This window comes from Larus michahellis, chromosome 3, assembly GCF_964199755.1.
Source record: "Larus michahellis chromosome 3, bLarMic1.1, whole genome shotgun sequence".
NCBI lineage: Eukaryota > Metazoa > Chordata > Aves > Charadriiformes > Laridae > Larus > Larus michahellis.
In genome coordinates, this window is record NC_133898.1 from 102,581,115 (window position 1) to 102,602,201 (window position 21,087).

A 21,087-nucleotide genomic window follows, 5' to 3' on the forward strand; every position below is an offset into this window, starting at 1 on the left:
ACTAAGAGAAGAAGGAAAGGAGTGGAGTACCTTGAATTATGGAAGGAGAGATAGGTGATGGAAAGAGAGAAGTTACAAGGGGAATCTCTTAAAGAAGGTATAGCAGAGAAGCTGTTGGACAATATTTGTCTCTGGGGGGCGGAACTCAGGATGCTGGAGATTCTCCTTTCTGTTGGTGCAAACAAATACCTGTGGAAACCTAAAGGGAAAAGTTAGGATGTTTATCTGTAAGTGCAAAGACTCTATTATTCTACGTATACACCAGGACGTTGAATTAAGCCTACATAGAAAACTTTCATTCTAGTGTTATTTAACTTTTGATTTCCTAACCTTGAAAGTTTTAAAATGGTCATCATGTATCTTTATAGTGGTTTTGTCTTCTGTGTAGCTTATTAAATATTTTTTCTATTACCGCAACACTGCAATAAGGATCACAAGGTCAAGCAATTCAGTCAGCATGCTTACATCCTTTGCAAGTAGTTAATTCTTTTTTTTTACCTTCACGTCAAGGAGGGATTTGTATATTTTGAATGGTGTTTTGTTTTGTTTTGGTAGGTCTTCCTTTCTTGTGTGTTTACACTGGAGAAGGCAAGGCAGTGAAATTTGCAATGATCCTTAGTTTCTATAGGATATATCTAACAAAATTATCTATTTTTGTCATGGACAAAGATTAATGTACACTGCACGAAGTTTAATTGTACTTGAATTGTGTTTATTCTGAGGCTTTACCTGATATATTTGCATCATTCCATATACGATACCCAACTATTACTTTAACATGAAAAGCTTCAGGAAAAAATATTTTTTCTGATTGGTATTATTTGTATATTGATATGTCTCGGGAAGGAGTTGCAGTGTAAGTACCCAAGAGTACTCAGGGAGCTGGCGGGAGAGCTCACGAAGCCTCTCTCCATCATTTATCAACAATCCCGGTCAACGGGGCAGGTGCCAGATGACTGGAGGGTGGCTAATATGACACCCATCTACAAGAAGGGTCGGAAGAAGGATCCGGGGAACTACAGGCCTGTCAGCCTGACCTCGGTACCAGGAAAGATCATGGAGAGGATCATCTTGAGTGAGCTCTCACGGCAAGTGCAGGGCAGCCAAGGGATCAGGGCCAGCCAGCATGGGTTTAGGAAGGGGAGGTCCTGCTTAACCAACCTGATCTCTTTCTATGACCATGTGACCCACCTTCTGGATGCAGGGAAGGCTTTGGAAGTTGTCTATCTGGACTTTGGTAAGGCCTTTGACACCGTCCCCCACAGCATTCTCCTGGAGAAGCTGGCGAATCATGGCATAGACAAGTGTACTCTTTGCTGGGTTAAAAACTGGCTGGATGGCCATGCCCAGAGAGTTGTGATTAATGGGGTGAAATCCTCTTGGCGGCCGGTCACCAGTTGTGTCCCTCAGGGCTCAGTTTTGGGGCCAGTTTTGTTTAATATCTTTATCAATGATCTGGATGAGGGGATTGAGTGCACCCTCAGTAAGTTTGCGGACGACACCAAACTAGGTGGGAGTGTTGATCTGCTTGAGGGTAGGAAGGCTCTACAGAGGGACCTGGACAGGCTGGATCGATGGGCCAAGGCCAACTGTATGAGGTTTAACAAGGCCAAGGGCCGGGTCCTGCATTTCGGTCACAACAACCCCAAGCAACGCTACAGGTTTGGGGCAGAGTGGCTGGAAAGCTGCCCAGCAGAAAAGGACCTGGGGGTGCTGGTGGACGGCCAGCTTAACATGAGCCAGCAGTGTGCCCAGGTGGCCAAGGCGGCCAACAGCATTCTGGCTTGTATCAGGAATAGCGTGGCCAGCAGGAGCAGGGAAGTGATCGTGCCTCTGTACTCGGCACTGGTGAGGCCCCACCTCGAGTCCTGTGCTCAGTTCTGGGCCCATCTGTACAAGAGGGACATTGAAGTGCTGGAGTGTGTCCAGAGGAGAGCTACCAGGCTGGTGAGGGGTCTGGAGACCAGGTCATATGAGGAGAGGCTGAGGGAGCTGGGCATGTTTAGCTTGGAGAAGAGGAGGCTGAGGGGAGACCCATTGCCCTCTACAACTACCTGAAAGGAGGTTGGAGAGAGGTGGGTGTTGGCCTCTTCTCCCAGGTGAATAAGGACAGGACCAGAGGAAATGGTCTGAAGTTGTGGCAGGGGAGGTTTAGATTAGATATTAGGAAGAATTACTTTGCTGAAAGAGTGGTCAGGCACTGGAACAGCCTGCCCGGGGAGGTGGTTGAGTCACCATCCCTAGAGGTGTTTAAGAAACATCTAGATGTGGCACTTCAGGGCATGCTCTAGTGGCAGAGATTGTAGGTTGTTTGGTTGGACTCGATGATCTTAAGGGTCCTTTCCAACCATGAAGATTCTGTGATTCTGTGATCTGGTTAGCATGGAGGATAAATAGCAAGATGATGAGCTTTCTACCTAAAATTCATAGTTAAAATCCAGCTTACACAGGTAACAACCAATGATTTTGATGAATACTAGCCATGTTTTTACCTAGCTTCTAAGGAATAATTTAACTGCTCTGATTTATAAAAGCAAAGTGCCTTTGGCACTCATTTTACCCTATGCTTTCTCTCCTAGAACCTGTAAGGGGGGAATGTTCACTCCCCAAAGCTCTCCCAACAAGTATTTCCTTGAACCTGCAGATCCTGGGGCAGTATGTTGTGAGGAGTATTAGGCTCTGGTGCTCCTCTGCAAACAGGAGCAGGGATTTTAATGACAGTAGACCTGTCTAGCTTTGGAAGCAGTTGTTGCTCTTGAGCAGAAGTTTCTTCTCTCTCTCCCACACCTCAGAGAATGAGAACGGTCACACTGCAAACACTCATCACGCTAATGAGGTGCTTAAGCACCTGCTCCACTCTTTATGTTAATCCTGTTTCTAGGCAGGTGTAGGCTGGCAGCAGTGCAGTCACTGTCTCATTGTTACATGGTCAGGTTCCTCTTTTCTGTTTTTGTAATGACTTTTACCTTGGGCTCCTACACCTAGCGTCCTTATGCTTGAATAGATCAGCCTGTTATATGGATCACTGGGGAAAAAAAGGGCTACTGAATGACACTGAATCACTAGCAAAAAAGTGGGGATTTGGCACCTCTTTTTGTTTATGTAAGCAGACAGCTAGTCTTTCCCCATGGTCTCTCTGGATCGTATTTGGAAGGACAGTCAGGTACTTGCTGAAGATGCAAGCAGGTGTCTACAAAGAGTATTCATCCATTATTAAAGGTAGCTACTGAGTAGAGGGAGTTATTTGTGAATGGGAGTTTGGATCCTTGGACTGGATACCGGAAAGAATAGCTTGCCTATACTGTAACTAATCAGCTTGGAGAAGGTAGAAGCACGGTAGGTGTGAACTGGCCTGATAAGACAATGAGGAAGATTGGTCAGAAATTACATCTACACAACACCTTTATTTACCAATCCATGCCAATGTTGTTGAACTTATTAGAAAAGTTCACAGAGGCTCAACATTTGCTAAATAATGACCTCTGGACTATGGCACGGGGGAACAAGTGCCTCACCGTTACCAGAGTCGCAGGAAACAATCTGGCAACCTAATTCTTTCAAAGGCTTATGGCACAAATCATAGGCATTTCATAGCCTAGTGGCTGAAGTGCCATAGGACGCCAGAATATTTTATAGCCTCCTATGTGCTATACCATCTCTACCTCCTTTTCCCCCATTGGACTGTCAGCCTAAATGTAAACAAGTGTATGAATACAGCCGAGAACAGCTCTTGGATCCAGACGTTAACTGGAACTGCATGACTCATGCCCTTACGTCTGATCTCTTGTGCCTTCTCAAAATGGGTTTGGCATACCTAAGCCACTTGTTAGGAATGGTCCCTGGCCTGTGTTAAGCCCTGAACTGTGCCAAGGCATTGCTCAGGGGAATGCCACCTGGCCTGTGGGCATGTACCAAACCCACGTCAGGCGTACTGGTGGAGGGAAGTGTTGTAAAGTCCACTATCAGCAAGGAAGAGTGATGGGCCATGAGTACACTATTAGAAGGCCTCCCAAACTGGTTTCATTATATGCTTTCAGTCCATTCATCTGTTGTGCACATGGATGTTTCCATACCATTTTCTGAAGGTCTATCAGGGCATGAATCATCCTCACAGGCTCGATTAAAAGAACAGTAATGACAATATATATATCTATATGTATAGCCTTGACCCAGTGACATTTCAACGGATAGGGTAGAAATGCTAAGTCTGTGTATGATAAGGCGTCAGAGGCAGCAGACTTAACTTCATTCTGTCCAGTTCCTTTCCTATTATAGATATTTAATTCAGTGGTTCAGCCTTAAGGATGTTTGCTTCAAGTATGGCAAATGATAAATGGCATTTGTGGAATCCACTGGTACTATCTGACTCAAGTAAATGTGCAAAATTGCAGCATGATGGTGGTAAGCGTTCACTATATTCTCTACTGTAGTATGTGCTGCTGTACGTATTAACTACTTTTAACTCATACGGTTGTTTTTTATAGCCAAACCTCTTTTCTAAGCTTGCAGATACAGTCTCAGTAGCAGCACACTACAGAAAAAGCCACTGATTCTTTCCGCGTCCTCCTAGTTATAGAGAGTACTACTACCTCATAGGTGTGTAAGGTATGAACAGGTGTATGGGAGTAAATCTGCTTTCCAGGACTACTGTGGTTTGCTTTATTGAAAATGTATCCTAAGATTACTTGTAACTTTTATAAATGCCATATATTATGCAGCTATGTGTTTCCATTCTCCAGTTGACCTATTAAGTGCTGAAAAACCTGTTACATCTGCTCCGTAAAGACTCTTACAGACAGGAGCTCAGAAAGACACTGTAAAGTCACCTGGTAACTTTCACTGTCTAAAAGTATTTTGAACAATGTTTTGCTGCAGTTCTTTGACAACTCTTTAACACTGATACCAATGTGGTTTCCTTGAAAGCAATAGAAAAACTATACTCAGTTTTCTAAATTTTGTTGCTGTTATTTGAGATGTTTTTTTAAATAAATAGATCAGGCATCATTAACTCATCTCTGAAGTAGCAATATGAGCAAGAAAACAGAGTGAGCGTGTCTTGTAATCAGTCCAGTGTTACCTGGGACTGAACTACTATAATGCATTTAATAATCATTGCATGATGTCATCCCAAAACACAGTTAAGGCTAGGTATTTAGGGCCTTCCATGCCTTAACGTGCTTTTTACCTAAATCACCTACCCTGAATCGTAACTTCAAATTATCATAGCTTTTTTATCTGGATATAAACTGAGTAGAAGGACATTTAACATTACTGAGTCATATCTTAAAGCTTATGAAAAACCCTTCCACTAGCACCAATTGTAATAGGATTCAGAGCCTGGTTTTACCTGGTATCTAAAATTGCATATTGGGTCCTCAGGAGATTTTTAAAAAAATGTTGTTATCTAACTCCCATTTAATTTACAGGCTGTTTGGATCACCTGTCTCTGTAAGCACTGATAAATGGCATGAGCTTGCACTGAGATGAAATTTGGTATCAGAGGATCATCAGCAATAAGAGCAACAAGATATGTACGTGAAAATTTCAAATAGCATCTATTTGCCTTTATGAATTTGACCCTAACTCCTTAGCGAAGTTACTTAAATTCATTGCATGAGCTATAGAATCATAGAATATTTTGAGTTGGAAGGGACATTTAAAGGTCATCTAGTCCACCTACCCCTGCAATAAGCAGGGACATCATCAACTAGATCAGGTTGCTCAGAGCCCCGTCCAACCTGACCTTGAGTGTTTCCAGGGATGGGGCATCTACCAGTTCTCTGAGCAACCTGTTCCAGTGTTTCACCACCATCATTGTATAAAATTTCTTCCTTATATCTAAGCAAAATCTTCCCTCTTTTAGTTTAAAACCATTAACCCTTGTCCTATCGCAATAGGCCCTGCTAAATAGCTTTTCCCCATCTTTCTTATAAGCCACCTTTAAGGAATGAAAGGCCACAAGGAAGTCTCTCTGGAGCCTTCTTTTCTCCAAGCTGAACAACCTAAACTCTCTCAGCCTGTCCTCATAGGAGAGGTGTTCCATCCTTCTGATAATTTTTGTGGTCCTCCTCTGGACTTGCTCCAACAAGTCCCTGTCCTTCTTATGTCGGGGGCTCCAGAGCTGGATGCAGTACTCCAGGTGGAGTCTCACCAGAGTGGAGTAGAGGGGCAGAATCACCTCCTTTGACTTGCTGGCCACGCTTCTTTGGATGCAGCCCAGGATACTGTGGGCCTTCCTGGCTGCGAAGCACACATTCCCAGCTCATGTCCAGCTTTTCGTCCACTGGTACCCCAAAGTCCTTCTTGGCAGGGCTACTCTCAGTACCTTCATCCCCCAGCTTGTACTGATACTGGGGGTTGCCCTGACCAGGTGCAGAACCCTGCACTTGGCCTAGTTGAACCTCATGGGATTCACATGGGCCCACTACTCAAACTTGTCCAGGTCCCTTTGGATGGCATCCCATCCATCAGGCATCACATCCTGCAGGCACCACTGAGCTTTGTGTTGTCTGCAAATTTGCTGAGGGTGCACTCAATCCCACTGTCTATGTCATGGATGCAGACATTGAACTGTACTTGTCCCAGCACAGACACTTGAGGAACACCACTTGTCACCAATCTCCATCTGGATATTGAGCCATTGACCACTACCCTCTGGATGCCAACATCTCACCAATTCCTCATGTACCGAACAGTCCACTCATCAAATCCATACCTCTCCAATTTAGAGAGAATGATGGTGTGGGGAACATGTCAAAGGCCCTACAGAAGTCCCGATAGACAAGATTTGTAGCTCTTCCCTTGTCCGCTGATGTAGTCACTCCATCATAGAAGGCCATGAGGTTGGTCAGGCAGGACTTGCCCTTGGTGAAGCCATACTGGCTGTTGTGAGTCAGCTCCCTGTCCTCTACGTGTCTTAGCATAGCTTCTAGGAGGACCTGTTCCATGATCTTCCCAGGCACAGAGGTGTGGCTGATAGGTTGGTAGTTGCCAGGATCATCCTTTCTATCCGTTTTAAAAATGGGTGCAATGTTTCCCTTTTTCCAGTCACTGGGGACTTCATCTGACTGCCATGACTTTTCAAGTATCATGGAGAGTATCTTGGCTACTACATCAGCCAATTTCAGGGCTCTGGGATGCATCTTATCAGGTCCCATAGAATTTTATATGTTCAAGTTCCTCAGGTGGTCACAAATGTGAGCTCCTAGGATGTTAAACTAGAGATGGAGCGATGAAATAGAAAATCACATTTATTTTGGGTTCCTGAAATATTTAGACAGTTCCGGTTCTTCTGTTCCTATCTGTTTAACTGTATGTATTTTTCCAAGTTTGGCAAGACTAAACCCTGAACTTTCAAGTACAGCTTTTCCAAGAGTTCTCCAGGAATACTAGTCGTGAGTCTTGTAAGAATTTCTTTCTAAAAAGATTTTCAATTGTGATGGCAGCCTAATGGCATGGAAATAGTCAGGACTACAGCCAGCTGGAACACTGTTACCTTGGAGTTTCACCTCAGAGTGAAAACACTTTGCAGAAAAGTGTTTAAGAATATACAAAGTTTTCTTCAGAGTCAGGGAACCTTCTTACACATTACCATTTGTTTTGTGGTGTCACCTAGAGACACTGGACATCCATGCCTAAGTCCATGCCTTGCCTTCTCCTGTTTTGAGAAGAGGCGGATCTTAATTTAATTTGATGTTTGTTGCTGGTGCCACTTACACCCCCCTTCATTCTTTTTCTAAAAGTGTTTAAAAGTTCTGACTTCATTTTAACATGGGGAGAACCACACTATGAAATAGTGATGAATGTTACAAAATGGAATTGGCAACCTCAGTCACCTTTTTTGAGAAATTCCTCCACTAATAACTGAAAAGTGTTAGGGTCCTAGCAAATTATCATAACCCAGCTAAATAAGTTGAATCATAAGTGGGTTTTAGCTATTATTTTTCTGGGAACAGAACCTGTTTGGAGATGGAGAGTGCATTGCAGATTTAATAATAAGCCTATTACAGAGCAAGGTTTACTACTAAATCCCTCAGCATTTCTACTTTCTCGCTAGCTATTCCTTGCAGCTTTTCTTCAGTAATGGGGATTTCTTTTACGCGAAAGCTAAGTAGTCTTTCTTTTCTAAATAATGTAAGATGTTCCTATTGGTTGCAAATCAAGTACCTACTCTACCAAGGTATTTCATACTCAATTTCAGAATGAATGTTTTACTGCTTTTTGACGTAAACCATAAATCTGTGAGGATGGTGCCACCTAATGTAAATAGAGAACATGACAACTGTTTTCCGTTTATTTGACATTGTTAAGTTACCAGCAAGGATTGAAAGGTTAGGAATTTAATATTCTTTTATCCCTTCTGTGTACTTATCTGGAAGACTATTCTGCCAGAGATTTCCATGGGATGACTGAAAAGGTCTCATTTCTGTAAGATTCACTTCTGTTCTGGTCTTTTTTTCATCAATATGTTTTGATCTATTTCAAGTCTTTAAAACATAGAAAATACAGAAAATGTTTGACTAAAAATCTCTTAGGTTTAACTGCATGCAGCTCTCCTGGCTTCAGTCGGATTCATCTGTCACCTGGGAACATTTTCAGAGACTGCTGGAGGAGGAGACAGCAGAATTTAGTAAATACTCTGCCCACTGAGAAGAAACAAGGGAAAATGACGCAGAGAAAGCCTAACAGAATAGCAGCTGTCTTGTGTCCTCCTTAACTATGCTGTTTCGACCTGCATTGCTGCAGATTTAGCCATGATCATGCCTAGGTACTGGTGTACACCTTTGTGCTCGTGTAGTGCCGCTGTCATTTGCACCAACGGAGTCTACTCAGATTTTGAGAGTATGTAGTGTGGTTTGCAGCAATTTACGTCTTCTGCATTGCTGTAACTTCAGGTATTGAGCTTCAGCTCTGGCTGAGAACTGTGGCATAGTCAGAAATGTGTTTTAAAGAATCTTTTCCATAAGAGGAAAAGGGATTTTAAAGTTATATAAAATCAAGGAGAGATTAGGTACCTACCTTGAAAAAGGCATTATGGACACCTACTTTCAGATGTTCTATTTCTTAAGCTGTTTTTGGATAATTGGTATGGAAACTGTGGATCTGATATAAGCTGAGCTATTTGATACAGTGCTTCACAAGACACAGTGCCCTTGTCTTTTAGCTTGTGTAAATGGGCTATATAATTCTTCACCTTTTTCCATGTAATCAAACAAGCTCATTCAATCATAGTGGTTTGAGTGAGGCTGAGTGTCTATGTCACTTAGGGTGTTTTTTGGAACTTATTTCTTAAATTACAGTAAGGATTCTTGATTAAAAAACATCCCAAGCATAGTTATGAATAAATAAAAGCTAAACACTGTGACTGTGGATGCACATTTTAATTAACTAGAAAGTCACATCTTCTTTTCACTGATCATCTTGCTCTTTCTCTCCCCAGGCTCATGTGTGGTGATTGTAGAGAGCTGAATAATGTTTTAGTCACACAACTTTCATTAAAGCTATCAAAACCATGCAGCTAATTTCCTGAGCTCAGCCTCGAAAACTTAAAGGTTACTGTTTATCCCTGTATCTAAGAGCATGAACACTTTTAACTGGCTTAGGAAAAGCCATTGCTTCATGTGGTAAAAATCCCCTCTATATCAGTAGAATTATATTAAATGTTCAACATTACTGTGATATTCTTTGGGTCTTTTGAAAGCCTCTTTACAGAAACATGAAGATGTATGAGAAAGCACAATATTCAGATGGCTGGGGACAGGACTTACAAGGATCAAAAATTCAGTCATTACACAGCTAGCAGATAAAAGAGGTGCAGTATCATCTGTACAGACAAGTCATTGGATGAAAGCAGTTTTGAGATAGCTATGACCTTTTTATGTTATCATTCATTGACCCCACTAATATGCATTGTAAGCAGCTTTTTCCTTCACATAGATAGAATTAGCATTTTTATTGCAAAACCAGCCAACTTGACTGGGATTTGTATTTTGCGTAACATACTTGTATCACTTGATCACTCCACGGATCAGCTTTCCCGGGTACAGCAGAGATGGTGGTTGTGCCAAGCTATAAAATCCAATAGAAGGATTTCATTCCACATAAAACACAGAACATGTCTTCTTCTTGGTCCGTATCTTTTTTTTTTTTTTGGTTTGGCACAGAAAGCTTCACTTGCCTGTGAAAAGAATAATGCCCAATAGATTCCCAATTCAGTATGGTTTTATTTTTCCCCTCTTCTGCCTAAGTCATCTCTTGAAACAGACTAATACTCCACCTTCCTTATCTAACCTTTAAGAGGCTAAAAATGCTCCTTTTTGAGTATATCTAACTGTAGGACAAGAATGCTCAGCAGACCACTCATAGTCCTTGTTGCTGGCTGTGTCCTGACTCTGTGTACGGACAAGATGTGGGTGTATGTCATCCTCTGTTTGACCTTGCTTCTCGTGGAGGGAAACTCAGGTGTGTGTGTAGCAAAGGAGCTAAAGCAATAGTGCAGTAAGTACTCAGATCAGCGCAGATCAAGTTGGAGTGGACTAAAAAGTGTCAACTGAGCCACTGAAATCAGTGAGGCAGACCCATTAAAATCAGTGGCAAGCTGCAACTGAATCAGGACACCATAAAATAAAAGTCATAAGTGATTTCACATACAGCACACAAACTTTTATTTACTAATTAAGGCTGGTTTAGCACAGGGATTGACAAGTAAAAAAATCAAACCAAAAAACCCTCCCCCTAAACCAGCAAACTCTCAAAGAAATTGTTTCCTCTGGCATTGGCTTGTTTTCAAGGCTTCCTTGAAAACATAAGACAGAAATATATTTTTCAAATGAAAGCTGAGATTCTTAAATTGTCTTGCCCAGGGGCACTGGGGCTACATGAAAACGCAAAAGCTGTTCTAACATTTGTCATAATATTCTTGAGTGCCGTTAATAATATGTTTTCATACTATTCCTATGGGAATTCAGGGAAACATGACAGTTGTTTGATACTGTTGATTTTCTGTAAGTGAATCAGAACTGTATTCTGATTTCAGCAATCCCTAGAAAAAAATAGATTTTGGAGGCTAATTTTTGTTAAACTCATATAACGAGGCTTACATTTTTACAGATGATCAGTTTGCTCATGTATTCTTATGATTGATTTAGATTTCTTGCTCCTGATTAGGAATGCATTTGGAGAAGGGATTAAACTTGGTGCTCCCTCCATATGGAAGAGTGTCTCACTAGTGATATACAGAATTAAGCTTATATTTCTTACATTTATCTGACCCAATGATCTTGTAATCAGTTTACATCAAGTGGAACAATTTTAACAAGGAAAATTAAACACCTTTGTCACTTATTCCTTTAGCAACAGCAGCTGTTGGCCTGATTTAGAACAACAGAACAGAACAGGAGTAGCGTAGAACAGAACGGAACGGAACGGAACGGAACGGAACGGAATAGAATAGAATAGAATAGAATAGAATAGAATAGAATAGAATAGAATAGAATAGAATATTTCAGTTGAAAGGGACCTACAATGATCATCTAATCCAACAGCCTGGCCACTTCAGGGCTGACCAAAAATTAAAGCATATTATTAAGGGTATTGTCCAAATGCCTCTTAAACACTGACAGTCTTGGGGCATCAATCAGCTCTCTAGGAAGTCTATTCCAGTGTTTGACCGCTGTCTTGATAAAGAAATCCTTCCTAATATCTAGTCTGAACCTGCTTTGATGCAGCTTTGAACCATTAAACATTTGAACGTGATTGTTAAGGGAATGGGTTAGAACTGCATATTTAAATCCATTCAGGCACGAGTTGAATTGAAACCATACCGACTGTACCCTAGGTGAGTATACTTTATTGAACAAATGAAAAGTTAGGTTGGTTTTAAGATTACAGGCGTTACCTAAAGAACACCCTAAAGTTAGCAGTTATAAAGATTTTTTTTACAAACAAGCGCATATGTGGGCAAATATGTACTTTTTTTCGTCTGATTTCATTGACTTTTGCCAATTTATAAGTAAAGATTAAAGCAGCAGGCACAATTAATTTCCTCTTGTAGATTGTGTGTGTATATATATATGTACATTTTAGATAGACAATTAGAAATTTCAGGACTGTAGAATGACTTGCATGAATATTGTTAATAGTCACAGATTACATACTAAATATCCTGATTTTCCTATGGTATACGTCATTACTTTAAGTGATTTGCATAATTGTGTAACCCAGCCAGCAACTAGGACCATGCAGCCCCTCACTCACTCCCCGCAGTTGGGTTGAGGGAGAGAATCGGAAGAGCAAAAGTGAGAAAAAAACTCATGGGTTGAGATAAAGACAGTTTAATAAGTAAAGCAAAAGTTGTGCATGCAAGAAAAGCAAAACAAGGAATTCATTCACTGTTTCCCATTCGCAGGCAGGTGCTCAGCCATCTCAACGAAAGCAGGGCCCCTTCACACTTAATGGTTACTTGGGAAGACAAATGCCTTAACTCCCAACTTTCCCCCTTCCTTCTTCTTCCCTCAGCTTTATATACTGAGCAGGTCATGGTATGGAATATCCCTTTGGTCAGTTGGGTTGTGTCTTCTCACAACTTGTGCACTCCCTTCTTGTGCACTCCCATCCTACAGGCTGGCTGGGTGGCGTGAAGAGCAGAAAAGGCCTTAACTACTTAGCAACAACCAAAACCAGTAGTGCACTATCAACACTATTTTCATCCCAAATCCAAACCACAGCACTACACCATCTGTGTTTACCTGGAGGGCATAGAAACATGTGAACAAAGGCAAGGGCCATAACAAGCTGAAGGCTATAGAGGCCATAAGAGGACAATTAATTGTTCCCATCCTTCTGCTAAAACAGGGTTGGTAGGCACAATGGGAAAAAGCTCTTGAAGACTGACAGAATATGGAAAAGAAAAAGCTGTGGAGGCTGCTGACAAGTAACAAGAGGTAACAAGAATCAAATCATGATGCTGGTCCATGCTGACAAGCTAAGGTAACCATATAACCTTCTTCCAGCATGGGTTCATGGCCTCCTGAATTAGCATGCTTCTAGAATGAATTATCAGGACTTTACCCAGGATGCAAAGATCTGTAGTTACAGCGCCTCAGCCTGTGACACTGCTGTGTTGAAGGGTCAAATAAGATCTGTTACATCTGCTAGGAATTTGCATGCTAAATTAATGCGGAAAATCCCAGCTGCTGCAGAAGGTCATGTTGGTGCTTCTGTTGTGCAGCTTCTTCCAGTTCACCTCAGAGAGCGCGTCACAGCCAGACAGCATTACAGGGATAGCTGCAAAACTGGAATACTGTTACTAATGCTCACATGATGTATTTTGAAGGATTAGAAATTCAAGCATTGCCCCGGTTTAATTTAATCCAGATTAATTGCTAATTATAGTCTGCAGGGCCGGGTGCAGCCGTAAGGTTCACGGGGAGGAGTGTCTTGTGCCTTGCTTGCTGGTCTCCCTCTCCGGGCCTCGCCTCAGGTTATGCCTTGACGTGGGGTAGATGTGATGAGCTGCGATGGGAAACCACAGACACAAATTTCTAGCTGCTGCACAGCTCTACAGCCGCTCCCCCACTGCAGCAACTGCCTTGTGGCAACCTGTGACTGCCAGGGGAGTCACATATTGCCACATATTGCCAGGCACATATTGCCTCCGTGGTGGCAGAGGAGGAGGAGGAAGGCCTATTGGGCAGAGCTAGGGGCACAGGAATTCTTGTTCTAGCTATGGTCTGATTTTGGTTCCTATTTACTGTTCTTCGTCACCTATCTAAAACCCTTAACATTATTCTGTAACTTTTTTTTTTTTTTTTTTTTTTTTTTAAATTCTATTACAGTGACAGCTGTATGCAGGAGCAAGTAAAGTAGCATATGCTTTGCAAGTAAAAGTTAGCCTATGAGGAAAGACTTTTGGCGCAAGGCTCTGTTTAGTATATGAAGAACAGACTGGCTTCCAGGCTGGAAGAGAAATTATATTATTGGCAGAGAATGAAAGCAAAAAATAAAACAATAAATAAAAGAAACAGAATAATTTCCAGACACTTAATAAGACAGAGGAAGCAATGGAAAGGGTGAAAAAATATTTGATTGCTTTCATTACGAATGATACAAACTCACAAGGGCTTGACTGTGTAAGATGATCACTTTGACTCATAGAACAACAGACTTTTCATGATCTCCTTATCAGTGGCTCTTTATAATTTGAACAGTCATTTTAAGCTTTCAATATAGAAAATAAATCAAATGTGTTGTCAGGAGTGAAATAAATAAAAAGGTCCCTGCATTTTGTTTGCACATTTGATACACAAAAGACCAAGAACTGGGGAAGGTGTAATAAGGTCTGGCATTTCATTTTAATGCTGAAATTATGGAGAGCATATATTAGGCACAAATAGTGCTACAGTTTCAAATAATCAACCTTTTTGACAACTGTAGTCATGAGTATAAAATAATTGCTTGTAACCTCTTGATAAAATTTCTCATACGTGCCATTGCTATAAAAGTTCACTTCATTAACCAAGTTTTCAGTCCTATCCTTGTCTGTGAGGACCATTTGTGCCGACCTTTTGGCACCCGCAAATAGAGGAGTGAGCAGGGCTTCGCCGCAGCATGGCTACCTACCTACCCGGAGGGTAAATCACTGGGCAACAAACAGGGGATACTGGGTAAACGCAGTCATGCACAGTGAAGGCATACTGGTGAGAATGCGGGAAGAGAAAACCATGTGAAGAAATCAAAAAAAAAGACAACCTAGCAGAAAGAAAACTACAGTAATTGAGTGAGGATCAGTGCAAATCCAAGCTCTTTTCTACTGTTATAATTTACTAGGTGGCAATATAAAATGGGATTTAACTAGCAGAATTCTTTTGCAGATCTTGATGCTGAATTACATTTTATGTCAGTTGTGAAGAAATGGCAAAGAAAACGACACTTTGTGCAAGACAGACTATGGTGCTGTTTAATAATGATGGCAAGGCATGGGGTTAGGGGTAAAACCAGAAATATTGGTTGGTGAAAGAATACATTGCATTAGATTTTCCTGAAAGGAGTTGGTGTTTGAATTTCTCCGTTGGCTTTGTAATGCCAGCCTTTATGTATTAGTACAGAATTTTATAGGTTAATGGTGGTGAGACAGAAACTCAGTGAATATCTCCTTTTGCTGACCATGTAATTGCCAGCCTTGGAACTGGGGAGTTCGAGGGTCTTTGCTGTCCAAGATAGGTCTGTGCAAAATCCATCTCAGCCTGTATATCCATACAGTACTGTGTAGTGCGGATGTTAGTTGGTACTAGCCAGCTGGCACCCGTTTGGAAATCTCCGCGTGTTACAAGAATACTATAAGGCTTTAAAAGACGTTTTATTTTTAAGGCTTCTGAAATTGGAGGAAACAGTTTTTGATTTGAACTGTTTTCTCTGTTAACCTTTAGTTACCTACTTTAGCTATCTTTAAGGAGAGGACTGCTTTTGAAGCCAGTCAGGGTGGATAGGTGTCTTTTGGCATGCCCGTCAGGATTAGAAATGGGAGTGGCAGCACCCCATAACATTTAGGTGATAAAAAAAAGTGATAAAATTATGCTGAGAAATTTTCCACACCTGTGAGCAGGTTACAGGATGTAATTCTCCCTTCCTTCAACCCAAAAAGCATTAGGCACTACCCCAGACCTATCCCAGCTACAAAATCTGTATTCTCTAAAGTTTATTTTGAATAATTTAGGTATTTCAGTGGACCCACTTAAATTAACAGCTGAAGATAACCTACACTAGCAGGGAGAAAAACAGTTTCCTGGTGGATGCCCTGAGGCCTGATTCTTTTCTACTTAAAATGATGTTAATTCAGAGCATATAAACATTTCCCCTTCTGAAAAACCCATTTGAATAGGAGGAGAGTACAAGCAGTGATAATTTTCATCTCTTTTTTTGAAAATACGTGAAAAACGCCTGGACATCAGTAGCTGGAATCAGAAATAGTTCTAAGCCACGATGATGGTGAAGTCGTGTGCATGAAGGTTGCTGGCTGCTCGCCAGCAGAGAGCTCCCCTGAATCGGCAGCTATTTGCCACTTTAGCTGTCATCGGAGAAGCTGTATCTCTTTTTTAGCTGCTGAAGAGCGCTAATGGGATAATGAGCAGTTTGCACTTTCTCATTGCCACTTATTCATCATAGGCAGCGCACACAAAGTATCTGTAGTTAAAGTATTAAGTGATCGCTTTTGTGATGTTTGGTCTGAGTTATACTTCCAAAGTGTCTAGGTTTTTAGATTAATATTTGATAAACTGTAGTTGAAGCCGAGCATATTTAAATTAAATAATTGTGCAAATTTATGATATCAGTTCTAAGTTCTAAAGAAAAGGATCATTTTGTGTAAATCTCTGCTTCTCCTGCAGAGAACACCCTTACTGCTATTCTGAAGCTCTCTTTCCAGTGATGCTACCAAAAACACATAGCTATGAAAATATTGGACTACATGATACACACCCTTGAGGAACTGGGTTTACTAATAACGATGTTAAATGAGATTTTGTAGCAAGTATAAGCTGGAAAAAAACATTTTTAGCACAGAGTTATGCTAATGTTAAGATTGAAACCACCTCAAGGCTTTCTTAGCGAGGAAGATGAACAAAATTTTGCTACTCCTACCTGGAGGGATTAAAGACTGGAAAAAGTGCTTCTGTAATCGAGTGGGAGAGGGTGAGGGGAGGAAAGATGGGACAAGCAGCTGAAAGAGGAACGGCCTGAGAGGCAGGTCTGCTCCAGCCCATCCACCTGCCAGGGAGCGAGGTCAGTGGGATGGGGGTGGTACAGATGTTTCTCACAGCTGTGTCCCTGATCAAGCCATAGTCGTTACTCCATACCCTTTCACCCTTTCTTTGGTGACCAATCCAGGGATCTGGAGTTAACCAATTATAATGCCTCTCATGCAGAATTAGACGATAAATGTAAAATAAACACGGTCCCGTTTATTTTATCTTCCCTTCTCTCAATTGGATACTAACAGAATACTTCTCCCTCATAGGATGCCGCCTTCTGGAGCTTTTTTTTGTGAAAGACCGTGGAGCCGTTTGTTTTATGAAGTAATACTCCCATATCCATGTGAAAGCAGGTTTTTGCAAAAGCTTACTGACAGAAAATGTCTTTATGAGTCCATATATAAAAGCCATTTTCTTTACAAAAACCTGGATATTCCTTATGCAGATACAGTAGTTTTGGCCTGATCTATCATATTTGCCAAAGGTGGGAAGATGATGAGTATTACTGAACAAATGGTGCTCTTTGCAGTAGTCCGTATACTGTTGTAGATGTGAAATGGTCTTCCATCAGCTTCTGGATCAGATTCTCAGCTTCTCTGATCAGCACAGTTCTACTGAAACCAGCAGCCTCACAGGCACATGTTGGCAGAGAACCTTCTCCCTCTCCTATTTCACTCTGTCCAGAAAACAAAATGAAACAAAACAACACTGTTTTTAGGATGATCTAATAGGCATTTGAGATAGAAATAGTTGATCTTTCCAGTGCTAACAAGAAGATTATTAATTACTAATGGTGTTTGCAAGACTGGTGCCTCAAAAACTACACTCTTTAAGGCACAAGTTGTTCTTTCTTGTCTGTTTGGCAGAATAGAGTAGAACAGAATACAAAGTATGGTAAAGATGTTTTGTACTTGCAAAAATGTAATGAAGTTTAAAAATATGTATAAATGTGTCAGCTGTACAATAATTCAGGCTGGATAGCATCTGTGGTAGTCATCAGGTTTGATCCACCACTTAAATCAGGGCCAACTTTGAAGTTGTATCAGGTTATTCAAGGGCCTTGTACAGTCAAGTTCCAAATATCTCCAAGGACAGTGGTCCCACAGCCTCTCTGGGCAACCTGTGCCAGGGTTTGACCACTCTTGCTGTGAAGAATGCTTTTCTTGCTCTGACAAATGAAATTTTTAACCTGAGGTGTGCCTTTTTCAAACTATGAGCTGATGTTGCTCATGTTTGTATTCAAAATGTGAAAAATGGAAAGCCGGAAGACCTGTTTCTGTCTGGCCTCTCCTTCTCAGACTATTTGATCTGAGTAGTCCTGCTCAGAATGTTCTCCTTTTGGCACAGCTCATCACAACACAGACTCAACAAGCAACTCTGCAATGGCAAGCTATGGGCCTGTGACACCTGAAAGTTCCCTGGAAAAGGGATCTGTGCAATTGTGCTAACTGTTGTATGGTGACAGTCTGAGGGCAACTTCTCTGGAAAAAGTATTCTGCAAGCAAAATGCTGACTTCCATCCTATCTGTCTTGCAGGAGCCCAGTCCTATGGAGTGTGCTGGGTGTTGATTTTTTTAATGTCTGCTTGACAAAGTATCAAGTCTTATAAGTAAGCCTATTTCTTGAATACTAATAAACTTTGAGTTATTGCTTGTTCTGCTCTGTGACAAGTGGGGCAGTTCAGAACAGGGGCAGTTACAGATAAAGGATGGAGTCACAAAGTTAGGAGCTCTCTCCTTCCAGTGCCTCCAAGACAAGGAAGGATTTTTGGATTCAGCGTGATACTTGGTCACCTGTATTTATGCATTTCACTGGTGATGTCTTAGAACTATAGCTCTTAACCCAGAGTCATTATTTTGATGGGGTAATTTTAACAAACTAAATTTTTAATTTTTTTTTATTTATTGAAAATATAAAAAAATGCCAAATCTGCATTTTTACAGGACTGAATGCCAATCTTAACACCATGCTTACTTGAGTTTATTGGGTGATCAGTTGTCAGGAAGGGTTGCTGTAAACAACACACAATATGGTCATCCTGCAATGTTATGTCAGCTGAAGGAACTTGAATGAATGAGATGTCAGTTAAACCCAGTTTGAATTCATGTTAAACCTGATAAATAAAAAAGCATAAGAAAGACAAGGTTAACTATCTAATCTTTGAAATATTTTTAGAGATCTAATGCAAAAAAGACCCCTCCCTCCAATTCTAATACAACCAGATCCACCAATATTAATTAACAATGTGCAAGCCCCTGGAATAACAGGCGATTACTAGATGTTCTTGCAGTGTGCTGGGCCTTTCGAATCCCAGTCCGTGTACCTCAATAACATATGGTTGTTATAGTGCCCAATATAGGTTTTACCTCTAAGGAGCCTAACAATAGCTTCTATTCCAGAACAGAAATGGCTTGTTACAGGACAAAAGCCTTTTGTGAGGAGAAAAGTTGAGCAAAACAGTTTTACACTCAGTTGTCTTTGTTTCCAGGCAGGCAGGCAGCTAATAATGTGCATTTGTCAGTTTACTACTCTAACGCTGTTCCAGAAAGCGGTGCTCTTCACCATGTTACGTTGGGGTTGCTCTTTAGGGTTCGTCATCTGCGTGGCTTTCTGGGAAAAGAACTTTACAGCAATTCTGTTTTAACTAACCTTTATTGTATCTATGCCTATAAATATGGCATGTCTTTCTACTAGATTTTTACTAGACCATTTCTAATGGTGACCTGAACAAGAATGAAGTGGACATGAACAAAAAGGAAGATCTTACTCAGCAGGTAAGAGACTGATTGTGGGTGATTTTAGAGCAGATATGCTGATAGAAAATACTTTTTGAATCCACTTCAAGATTTCAAGTCAGCAAATACTTCATTGGGGATTTTGTACAAGACTCTTCATGCATCTATGTTGAGCATGGTCTAATTCTGAAACAAATGCAGGTCAGAGAAAGGCTTCTTGTTTAAGCTGAAAAAAACCCATTTGCTTTAGGAAGAAAACCTAAGTAATTTTAACTTCCAATTTCTTTAAGTTATAACTTTATCAAAAGTAATAGAAATAGGCATCTAAAATCTGATCCCTTAATATATGTGGGAAAACAGATTGCCTTTGGCTGCATTAATGTAAATAAAAGCACTAAAATTTGTGGACCAGAGTCTGACCTGGATTAGAAAGTGGCATCTTAAGTCAGGCTACCGACCTAAGAGGAGCTCCCCAATTTCAATATGAGTACATTTTAAAACAGGTTCTGGTCCTGAATTTGTAAGATATACTTTCAATAAAGTAAAAAAAAAAAAAAAAAAAAAAAAAAGAAAAAATGTACATGTTATTTTGAGTAGTGTCCAGAAGATCTCATAGTCAAAACATGGAATTGAAGCGTTTCATTAAAAATATTGAGAAAGATGTAATGTGGCTTGGAACTAACAGTGCAGGCAGACTTCCTGGGGCTACTAGACATTTTTATCAAGGTGAACAAAAAGATACTTTATATGCCAGAGATGCACCTCTTCTGAGTCACTGACTGCCTCCTAGACCATATTTGTATATGAAATGAGTCATAGAAATTAGACATAAAAGTCTTGTAGATCATTAAGTTCACTTCCTCTCAAATGTCTTCCTGAGGATTAGTCAACTGTTAAATGGGTCCTCTTTTAGATCTCATTTACACTGCTGCAAATTGGAGATGACACCGCCAGTGTACTTTTGTAGTCCCAAATCACTGTGAAGGCAGGATCAGCTTATTCATTTTGAGACTCTGTCTTTAGTTTGTTTTTCTTTATGGGGTGCAGGTGGCATAGTCCAAGGGAAAGTGTTTGGAAATAACATTGCCACAAGGACGACTCTGCTGCTTTGAGGCAGCAAGAGAATCAATGACCTTGAGGAGCTCATCTGATAATTGCGTGTGTAGTATAAAGGCATTGGGTGGGAGTAGCAGATAAAGACAGATGTCAGATGTGAAAATAAGTAGCACAATATTGTGAACTAAACTCATTCCTTACTTTTTCACGTGAAGGATGTTAATAATCTTCAGTATATTTAAAGTTTCAAAGAAGGAAGGAGGCTTTGCTTCTGTTCTTAACATTACCATGTCTTTCTGTGACCTATGGCAAGTTTGTGCTTCAGCTTCTCTAACTGCAAAATAATCACATGTACCTAATATTTATGCCACTTGCAGGTCCTTCAGTAGGAGGTTTTTCTAGCAGTAAATCACTCTCAAAGAGCCACTTCATCAAACAAGGTCACCAAGGGAGAAATTAGTCACAGCAATATCTTGACAATGTGCTGTGATCTTCATGTCTATAGTTTACAAGCCACCGGTGTCTGTTTATCATAGCACACGTTGTTTTAG

General features: G+C 40.8%; 1 protein-coding gene across 17 annotated transcripts in view; it reads left to right on the forward strand.

The window, feature by feature from the left end:
• Positions 1-21,087, forward strand: part of LGSN (lengsin, lens protein with glutamine synthetase domain) — a 115,277-nt gene that overhangs the window by 68,885 nt on the left and 25,305 nt on the right. For all 17 annotated transcript variants that reach the window (XM_074581510.1, XM_074581509.1, XM_074581519.1 and 14 more), the window contains one exon: positions 19,440-19,519. In XM_074581510.1, coding sequence (XP_074437611.1) covers positions 19,490-19,519 — 30 coding nt within the window. In that variant the 5' untranslated portion in view covers positions 19,440-19,489. The remainder of the gene's footprint in view (positions 1-19,439; positions 19,520-21,087) is intronic.